General features: G+C 50.5%; 1 protein-coding gene across 1 annotated transcript; it reads right to left on the bottom strand.

Annotated features, from left to right (window-relative positions):
* Window positions 1-3,831: 3,831 nt before the first annotated feature.
* Window positions 3,832-10,236, bottom strand: LOC112124470. The gene is made up of 4 exons (XM_024222963.1): window positions 10,191-10,236; window positions 9,766-10,107; window positions 7,871-8,117; window positions 3,832-3,898 (listed from the first exon to the last, which is right to left on the bottom strand). Exons 1-4 carry the CDS (start codon window positions 10,234-10,236, stop codon window positions 3,832-3,834), a joined length of 702 nt encoding a protein of 233 aa, XP_024078731.1.
* Window positions 10,237-10,595: the final 359 nt, after the last annotated feature.

The raw sequence follows: 10,595 nt of genomic DNA, 5'->3' as shown, positions 1-10,595 counted from the left end.
CTTTCTCCGAGCGATTCCCGTGACCCCTGTCTTAGAATCCTTAGTCACATGACTGTCCCCAATGCCCTGAGCATTGGCCTGCTAAACCCAGGGTTGTGAGTTCAATCCTTGAGGGGGCCATTTAGGGATCTGGGGAAAAGATCTGTCTGGGGATTGGTCCTGCTTTGAGCAGGGTGTTGGACTAGATGACCTCCTGAAGTCCCTTCCAACCCTGATATTCTATATTCTATTCTATATTCATCAAGGGCAGAGGGGCGGGGTCTGTTATCTCCATGGTGACTCTATGACATTGTGGAACGTTATTGTGGGTTGGGATGTCTCAGCTCCACCCACTGACACCAGCGGAGAGTCCGGGCTGTGATTTCCACATGTCAGTTGGGTGAAAACAATCCATGAGCCGCTTTGGAAAGTCTCGCCAGTGCCACATTCCCAGACTAAGCGGAGTGGGGTTTATTCAGACGCTGGGTGATCTCTGTCCACAGCCCCGCCCGGACTCTGAATGGACCATTTGCATATCCCAGCTTCCATCTCTCTGTGTCTCAGTCTCCCCTCTCCGAACCAGGGGCTGTGATAGTTCCCGGGCTCCCGGCGGCGTTGTGGGGATAAAGGCATTAACCGCTTGTGAAGGGTGGAGACGCCACGGTGAGGGGCCCACATCGGTTATAATGAACTAATCACCTTCTGCTGCATTAATGCGATAACATCCCAGTCTGCTGAAAGGGCCAGAGCCTTCCTGCTGTAAATCAGGAGTAACTCGAGTCTAGCGAAAGCAGTTGCGGTGACTTTACACTAGCGGAGGATTTGGCCCAGGAGCAATTCGCTCCATCCGTTGAGTCTGATGCAAACCCCAATGCTCTTGTCCCATTTACACTGACAGACGCTGTCCTGTGAGTCTGACTCAGAGACAGGCCGCAGGAGAGCCAATGTGCCAGGTCTGCGAGGGGAGAGAGACTCAGAACAGGACTCACTCCGGATTGGGGTTCACAGATGAAGTGAGGGATCTCTGCACTGAAGGCCCAGCGGGGCTCTGGGCAGGACGGGGAGACACATTGCTTGGGAACAGAAGGGTTAAAACTGATGAGAGGTTTATGTTACATTCACCCAGTTGCCTGGTCTCCTGTCCGAGCCCGAAGCGGTGTGTGTGTCACTGCTTCCCCCGCGCGGCTGCCGGGAGAAGGGCGATTCCTCAGCCTGGGTTTTTGTATGATCACAAACCAGTTTCGTTTCACTGTGTCTCTTGCACAGTAATAGCGGGCGGTGTCCTCAGGCTTCAGGCCGGTCATTTGCAGGTACAGCTCACTCTTGGAATTATCCCTGGAGATGGTGAATCGGCCTTTCACTGAATCAAAGTAGTATGCAGGACTCCCACCGGGGTATATAATAGCAACCCATTCTAGTCCCTTCCCAGGACCCTGACGGACCCAGTGCATATAGTAGCTGCTGAAGGTGAACCCGGAGGCTTTGCAGGAGAGGCGGAGAGAGTCTCCGGGTTTTTTCACATCCCCTCCGGACTCCACCAGCTGCACCTGGGATCGGACACCTGGGAATAAAGACAGGCCATTAATATCGGTATAAAAATAGCGGTAACACAATATTCTTCTAACTCTGCCAGTTATTCAGAGGAGGAAAATACCTTCCAAAGCTGCTACTGCGAAAATTACAAGGAGCAAAAATCCCATTTTCCCGGGTGCTGGAGGGGAAAGTTCTCAGGGGACTGGCTGGTCACTGCACAGACCCAGGGGCTGCGGATTTTGTCTCCGGTTGCAGCCTGGGCAGAGAGAGGCACAGATTTAAACAGGAAACTGTCTCCCTCATTTGCATGCCCCCACGTTATAAGAGACACACACTCCTGCTGCCAGTGATCTGACTGACTCGCCCTAGGGCTCCGGGTGCGGGAGTCAGACTGTCCCGGCCTGTGTGTCTGTGCAGCGCCAGGCACAGGGCGCTGGGTCCTCCTGACACTTTCGGACTCCTGGGAGGAATGACCAGGTCCCTGCAGTGACTGTATTTCCTCACCCAGGAACTGAGGGCCTGGCTATTGTGAGGTGATTTGGGGATTGGGGGGGACTCAGCTCTGGAGCCCCGTTCCACGCACACAAGGGCCATGCAACGTCTGGTCAGGGGTGTCAGTGTCTGGGGAGGGGTCGTGTCCCAAGGATCCATCGGGCTGGGCCACCCGCTGGAGAGGGAAGATTTCCCAGGGCGCTGGGAGGGATTTGGAGGAAGCCACTTTCCCTTCCCAGCAGTGACTGGCTACATTGAAATGATCCATGACACTAGGGACGTGATCTGAGCAAGCCTGGCTCGTGCTTTGCATCAGGTCGGGGGCCTGCCTGTGGGTTCAGGTGGGAGAAGCTGGGGGTGGGAGTCTGACGACAGAGTTAAGTTTTGCAGTGGAGCCTCCCTGACATTAGTGGGCCGAGAGCTGCGTCTCTGGGAGTTTTTCTTTAGGGGAGAGTCGAGGGAGGATTCAGGCTACAGTGAATGAAGATTATTATGCGCGGTTGATATTTACATTCGTGTTTATATTCCTGTTCCCAGTCACGCTCCACTTCCCATTTACACTCGGATTGTAAACTCGGTGGGACTGAGAGAGGTTTTATGGTCTGTGTTTGTACTGTGCCTAGGACTGTGGGATCCTAGACTATAATTAATAACATAAGAACGGCCAGACTGGGTCAGACCAAAGGTCCATCTAGCCCAGTATCCTGTCTCCTGACAGTGGCCAATGCCAGGTGCCCCAGAGGGAATGAACAGAACAGGGAATCACCAAGTGATCCACCCTCTGTCGCCCATTCCCAGCTTCTGGAGAACCTAGGCACTAGGACCACAACCAGCGCCAAATATATAACCGCTAAGCATCGTAATCAAGATAATTTACTTAGTTAATTATTAATAAGCAATACAGTGTAGACAGAAGCTTTCTCCTGGTTGTGTTTAAAGAACTTGTGTGATATGAACGCTACGTGATTTTAAACCATCCCCAGGAGGTAATATTGAGGGATAACAACAAACAAAAACAACAACATTTCCATTCCCACTGACTTTCAGACAAGTATCAGCATTCACGCTGAGACACAGATCTCCATTCCCATTACCACTCATGTTCCCTTTCATATCCCCACACTCACTGGAGGGAGGGAGGGAGGGAGGGAGAGAGAGAGAGAGAGAGAGAGAGAGAGAGAATGTTCTCAGGGAATGTTCCATAGACAGTTGCACTGAAGGATACTCAGACGATGAGGGTGGGTGGGTGGCTGGCTCCATAATGCGCCATGGTCCTAGGCTCTCAGACTGGCTGGAGACCAGTTCATTGATGAGGCTAATAGAAGTGAGACAATGTACAGGGCAGGGAGTTAAATAAATCTATAAACAGACACTGCACAGCTCTATGGCATTGACCAACAGGGATTTGGGGAACAGCCTTGTTCCCTTTTATAGCTGCCAGGGTTTGTGTTTTCACCTCTCCTGCTTTCTATCCCCACACGGGAACTGAGAGGTGAACATGGGAATATTTGGATTTCTCTTTGGCAGATAATAATTCCTTTTAACCCATATCAGTGTCTGTAATAGAATAGTTGGGACCAAGTGAATCCCCCCACACCCAGTGCGGGACACCCCGTTCCCGGTATCGCCTCCTCCTGTGTATCTAGATCTGACTGAACAGCCGGGTTCATTTTCCTCATTTCAAAGGGAGGAAATTACTGTCTCCTGTGAGCTCCCAGCGCGCGGCCTGTCAGCATCAAACCAGCTGGGACTTTCTCTGGTAACTGCCACGGGAGGGTTTTGTCTGAGCTCAGACCGGCTTCGCCTCACTGTGTCTCCTGTACAGTACTACCGGGCCGTGTCCTCGGGCTTCAGGCCGGTCAGTTGCAGATAGAGCAGGTTGTTGGGATTGTCCCTGGAGATGGTGAATCAGCCTCTGACCCTGCGTTACCCTGGTATGTGCTGCTCCCACTGCCGCTGCTGTTACGGGCTACCCACTCCAGTCCCTTCCCGGTGGCCTGGCGGACCCAGATCATCCAGTAGCTGCTGAAGGTGAAGCCGGAGGCTTTGCAGGAGAGGCGGAGAGAGTCTCCGGGCTTTTTCACATCCCCTCTGGACTCTAAGTAGGTGGGACTACAATACATGGCCATGTCCCCTTGGGGGCAGGTGTTTCTTTACACCACAGAGGGGTAGTTCTTTCAGCTCAGCCCACACGTAGTGACAGGAGGTGGCTGTGAGAGGGGCGGGTTGGAGGAACCAGTAGACAGGGCCCCGGACTGGGACTCTGGAGAACCTGCTGGGCCAGGGATTTTCATGTGGGATTCACCCAGTGGGGAAAACTAACCAGGAGAGCTCTGTCCAGGGAGTGCTCTCTGATGGGCGGGAGAGCCACACACCCCCTTCATGTCAGAGGGTGTGATCCAAACCCTGATACAGTCAGCTGGTGTGTCTCCAGTGGAGCAGGGGCTAGTGTGAAATGGGCTGGGCAAATAAAATCAATACACGCAATGTACGGGTAGGGTCAGTAGAAGTGACATCGCCCTGGGAATCTGTGTTGGGGAAGACTCTGAAATGCCGGGGATAGAAATTAGAGAACGGTAGGACTGGAGGGGACCTGGAGTGGTCATCTAGTCCAGCCTCCTGCATTCAGGGCTGGCTCTAAGTTTTTTGCCGCCCCAAGCAAAACAATTTTTGCCCCCCCCCCCCTTTTTTTTGGCTTTTACACGTTTGCACTTTGCAATATTTATTGTTGTTGTTTTGTTTTGTTTTGTTTGACTGGGTGCGATACTGATGCAGCATTGGGCAACGACTGCATCGGAATCTGCTTGAGCCGGGTGTATCTGCCTGAATTTCTTATTGAGACAGAGGAGCTGAAAAGCCCCATGGGCCACTAGAGCGCCTGAGTATCTCGTGCGCCTGGGATATGTGCGGAGGGGAAATACAGACTAGAGAGGGACATTTCAAGAGGCTTAAATCTCCGCGTGCTTTGCTGCCCCGTGTCACGCCTGGGTCTCTTGAAGGAAGGCTACGGGGTTGTGCAGCCGCGATCGGAGGCTGAGCGAGAGCCCTCAAAAGGGGACAGTTATCTCCTGAGACAGCCCTTGGCTTTCCTGGGCACGCTCCGTATTTCAGTCTTACTAGGAGCTGGGCTGCTGCTTCTGAGCACTTTCTGCTACTTTCGCTCATTTCAAATGAGCCTGACGTTCCCCAAATCATTCACTGACATGGGTGAGGAGCGCGCCGGAGAATTGCCTGCTGTCCGACGGGTGCTAATTCTGACACTGCCACTTGATCAAAGGGTTGGGTCATTATCTTTAAAAAGTTGTGCCTGAATGAAAGGATTTCTCCCGGCTCAGATTCATTTCCAAGGGGGCAGGGGAGGGAAAGAAGAAGGGGGAAAGCCGGGCTAACCCTTGAAGGGGTATTTCATGGCACTCTCCTGGAGCATCTCCCTGAGCCCCACCCGCTGTACGGCAGCGTAGGGTTACCTGGCTGGTGGCACTGACGGTGTTATTGGCTGCTCGGGGCTTCCTTCCTGGCCCTGGTAAGTTCTCAGTGGCTTTCTCATTGTTCCTCAGGGGACTCGGGCTGTAGGGCTTTAGGAACATGAAGTCGCTCTTGGTGGACTCTAGGGTCAGGGCCACTGTCCGCCAGATCCAGGCAGTTGGTGGGCACTTTGTTGCTCGAGGACATTCCCCATCAGTTAAGAGGAGACGAATATCAATAAAAGCACCTTACAAAATACGTTTTTAGATCATTGCAGAAAACTAGGAACGGTTGCCCACTTCTCCAGTGCCTGTATAGGGAGAAAATACCTTCCACAGCTGCCACAAGGAAAAGTAAATGGAGCCAAAGTCTCATTTTCCCTGGTGTTGGAGGGGAATGTCCTCAGTGGAGTGGCTGGTAACTGCACAGACACAGGGGGCTGCAGTTTGTCTGTCCGGGTGTTGCTGGGACAGAGAGAAATTTAAACAGGAGACAGTCACCTATTTGCATATCCCTCTCCTTATTAGAGACAAACTCCTTCCCGAGCCATCTCATTTTCTTTTCCTGGGGGTCAGAGAAAATGGGCAAGTCTTTTCTCTTGCTCTGGGCCTGACCCAAAGCTCATTGAACTCAGTGGGAATCTTTCCTTTGACTTCATTAACCACTGGATGTGACACTCTGGTAACTATAATGACACAAATACCTATAGTCATATTTTCCATCCGTCTGTCTTACATACTTCTGGGAGCACCCATGACCATAGCATCTCAGCACCTCACCAGATTTAATGTATTTAACCTCACCACACTACAGTGATGTAACAAAATGTACTTTCTACCAAGCGGGGACCCAGGCACAAAGAGGGAGACTTTAAAAGGTATTTAGGTGCCCTAAAATGCAGTAAGGCACCTAGTGGGATCTACAAAAGTGTCCAGACTTCGAACCCCTCCTGATTTCAATGGGATTTAGTAGTTTAGGCGTCTTCAGAATGTCATTAGATGCCAATGTCCTTCTTTGGAAACCTAAATACCTTTCACAATCTGGCTCTGAGTTGCTCAAGCTCACACAGGAAGACTGATATTAAAAATAACCATGTTTGCCAATGTCTTCACCCATGGCTCAAAGGGAAGAGGCAGATCTTAATTTGGGCTTCATCTCAAAGTCATTGGTTTCCAGGCGAGTGGAACCTCAGTCGAGATGTCATTTTGTGGCTGCTTTTCTTTTGAAAACATTCACCAGTTATTTTCCCCGCAACGTTCCGGGGAGAATTGCCAGAGTCAAAGGGCACCTGCAGTTTCTATGCACATACGAGCAGTTGGGGGCAGTACGGAGTTGAAAAGTGACGTTTTCCAACCCCCAATGCCCCTTTTCAGTTTTGTCCCCAGGGCGGAGCTGTTTGCTCATTGCTGCCCCTCGCGGTGAATGGGAGAAGGGGACTCCGCAGCCCACCCTCTTTCTCTCGCTGCCCTCCCATATTATTCTTATGAAAACCACAACATGAATATTTTAATGTGTTTTGTAGATTCCCAAAATAGGATTTCTTCCCCATACGAAAACTCTCTTTTTGCCAGAAAAGCCACCTTTGGTGGAAACATTATTCCACTGAAAACAAACAAATACATAAACCCGTGTTGTGTTTTAGTGCCAAAAGCCGAGAGATCGGTGTCTTTCTGCAGGAATGTGTCACTGACAAGGTGACACTGAGCGAATCCCAGCACGCTGAATTAAAGAGGGCGCTCGACGGAACCGGAATGAACCAGTTTGAGGCTCTATGGCCTGTATTATGCAGGAGCTCAGACTAGTTTCTCATCCTGCTCCGCTCCGACCTTTATGTCTATGGATCTGTGACTCCCCGGCAGGTTGTGTGGGGGCTCAGCATTTGTCCCCTGGAGAGGAAAGAAAGAGGAAGGGACCCAACTAATGGGGCAGGGCTAGCTCAGTGGTTTGAGCATTAGCCTGCTAAACCCAGGGTTGTGAGTTCAATCCTTGAGGGGGCCACTTAGGGATCTGGGGCAAAATCAGTACTTGGTCCTGCTAGTGAAGGCAGGGGGCTGGACTGGATGATCTTTCAAGGTCCCTTCCAGTTCTAGGAGATGGGATATCTCCACTAATTTAATTTAAGAATGTTCTGTCCTTTGTGGGAACTTGTATAAATTCCTTCACCTTGTGTAAAATCAAAGAAGAGGAATAACAATAAAAGGGTTTGTTGTTGCTAGACCTTTTCCCAGAACAGATCTCATTTTCACTGACAGGCCTTGGGCGCCCCCAACACCAAAGTGCTTCTCTAATTACTGCAGGGAGAGGTTTTTGTCTGAGCTCAGACCAGCTTCCCCTCACTGTGTGTTTCGCACAGTGATACCGGGCGGTGTCCTCGGGCTTCAGGCCAGTCATTTGCAGATACAGCAGGTTGTTGGGATTATCCCTGGAAATGGTGAATCGCCCTTGAACAGCCGGCGAATACCACTGGCTCGATCCATCCGTATTAATCTGAGCCACCGACTCCAGCCCCTTCCCAGGAGCCTGATGGACCCAATGCATATGGTGGCTGCTGAAGGTGAACCCGGAGGCTTTGCAGGAGAGGTAGAGAGAGTCTCCAGGGTTTTTCACATTCCCTCCAGACTTCACCAGCTGCACCTGGGACCGGACACCTGCAAGTAAAGGAATGTTACGAGTATCGGTATAAAAACAGCAATAATGTTATAGTCTTCGGGCTCTGCCATTTAAGTGGGGGGAACAAAATACTTTCCAAAGCTGCTACAGTGAAAACAATTGCGATCTAAAGCCTCATTTTTCCTTGGTGCTGGAGGGGAAAGTTCCCGGGGGATTGGCTGGTATCTGCACAGACCCAGGGGCTGCGAATTGTGTCTCCGGGTGCAGCCTGGGCACACAGAGGCACAGATTTAAACAGGAAATTCTCCACCCCATTTGCATATCCCGCTCCTTATAAGGAACCCAAACTCAGGGCCAGCTCTAGGTTTTTTGCAGCCCCAAGCAAAAAAAAAATCGGACACTTCCCCCCCCCCCCTTTTTTTTTTGGCTTTTACACGTTTGCATATTGGGGCAATAATCGCAGAATATAATCACACATCAGCATGTTTAGTTGACTCTGGTGCTGCAAATTTCAGAGCAGAAACTCCAAGGAAAGTCTTTAGCTGCTGCTCCGCTCCTCCGCAGAGCCTTTCTGGACAGGTCTTTGCCTCACTGATATTCCCATCACCCGGACAAAGGACACAGGAGAGGACTGGGCTCTCCATGGCTCTAGCAGAGGCTGGACCTGGCTAATGTCCCCCCCACAAACACACACACAGACACTCCCAGCGCAGCAGCACAGTCAGCCACCCCTTCGCCTTCCTCTTCCCCCTCCCTTTTTCCTTTTTTCCCTTTGCGGTTTAAGGTTGAAAGTTACTGTGGGTTTTCCTTGTTCAAAACTCCTTCTTGGCACATGGTCAATTTCAGCCTTGTTTCCAAGCCTGGCCTCCTCTCCCATGGTGACAGCAGAAAGAGGTGTGGGGCAGCCGTCCCTGCAGCCACTCGCTGCTGAACTTTTCAACTTGACTAATTTCAACATTGGTTAGATCTCTGTAACCATCATATGTTTGCTGCAGTTTGATTGTTCAGACTTTCCATGAGTGGCATTGACAGATCAATGTATAGTAATAAAGTATCTCACTTCCTGTTCCTTGGGGAACTTTGATTTTTTTTTCCTGGCGCAATTTAATTTTCAATGAGCCATTTTCCTATTTTCTTCTTCGGAGTAAGTGATACATGTTCTTTAACAAGTGAAAGATCATTAAGTTTTAACAGCTTTGATTTACCTAGATGTTCGTATCAGCCTGCATGCATCTCCCAAGATCAGTTTGACTAATTGCACTGTTTTATTTCAGCTCAAAGAGGAGCTAAAGATTTTCCTTGGACTTTCTGCTCTGAAACGTGCAGCAACAGAGTCAACTAAACATGCTGATGTGTGATTATATTTTGTGATTATTGCCCCAATATGCAAACGTGTAAAAGCCAAAAAAAGGGGCGGGGAAGCATCCAAATTTTTTTTTGCTTGGGGCGGCAAAAAACCTAGAGCCGGCCCTGACTGAGTGTTCCCTGCACCATAGGCTGAGCTGGACCTGGTGCCGCCATGGGTGACACTGCAAGGGAATGAAAGGGTTAACACCTGCTAGCAGGTTCTCATTACCCCTATGCCCACCCTCACTGCTGTGCCTCGCGCAGAAATGTTTGTGGATCTGCTGCCCTCATTTGGTGACCGGGAAAGGGGGGATTCCGCAGCCTGGGTTTTTGTATTACCACAAGTAGGTTTCTTGTCACTGTGTAAAATAATATCACTTGCACAGTAATACCGGGCGGTGTCCTCGGGTTTCAGGCCAGTCATTTGCAGATACAGCTCACTCTTGGAATTATCCCTGGAGATGGTGAATCGCCCTTTAATGGAGTTTGCATAGCGTGTGGTGCTACCATCTGTGCTAATCTCAGAGACATACTCCAGCCCCTTTCCGGGAGCCTGACGGACCCAGCTCATCCAGTAGCTGCTGAAGGTGAAGCCGGAGGCTTTGCAGGAGAGGCGGAGAGAGTCTCCGGGCTTTTTCACATCCCCTCCGGACTCCACCAGCTGGATCTGGGACAGGACACCTGCGAATAAATAGACACTTAGAAAACAGATGTAGAACAATAAATCTTTTGCCTCTGTAATGTGTTCATGGGTAGGAAAATACCTTCCCAGGCTGCTACAGTGAAAACTAAGTGGACCCAAAGATTCATTTTCCCTGGTCTGACAGGGGCAAGTTCTATGGGAGAGTCTCTGGGAACAGCTCAGACCCAGGGGCTGCGGATTGTCTCTCCGGGTGCAGCCTGGGCAGAGAGAGACAGATTTAAACAGGAACCTGTCACCCCTATTTGCATATTCTCTTCCTTATAGGTAGGGTGACCAGACAGCAAGTATGAAAAATCGGGACAGGGAGTGGGGGATAATAGACGCCTATATAACACAAAGCCCCAAATATCGGGACTGTCCCTATAAAATCGGGACATCTGGTCACCCTGCTTATAGGAGGCTGAAATGTCTTCCTTTAGTGGTCTTCCTTATATGTGTAAGGGGACTGTTGCCCCCTTACTAACAC

Source organism: Terrapene carolina, unplaced genomic scaffold, assembly GCF_002925995.2.
Source record: "Terrapene carolina triunguis isolate 2854851 unplaced genomic scaffold, T_m_triunguis-2.0 Scaffold26892, whole genome shotgun sequence".
Taxonomy (NCBI): Eukaryota; Metazoa; Chordata; order Testudines; family Emydidae; genus Terrapene; species Terrapene triunguis.
This window is presented reverse-complemented; position numbering and strand designations above follow the sequence as displayed.

Bases quoted from the DNA above. Each gene is read 5' to 3' on its own strand.
- LOC112124470 (XM_024222963.1), bottom strand. From the start codon at position 10,236: ATGAATCTTTGGGTCCACTTAGTTTTCACTGTAGCAGCCTGGGAAG. The intron at 8,118-9,765 runs GTAATACAAAAA...CTTTACTTGCAG, and splicing joins TGACAAGAAACCTACTTGTG to GTGTCCGGTCCCAGGTGCAG. The intron at 3,899-7,870 runs GTATCTGCAAAT...CACCATCTCCAG, and splicing joins GATAATCCCAACAACCTGCT to GGACAATCCCAACAACCTGC.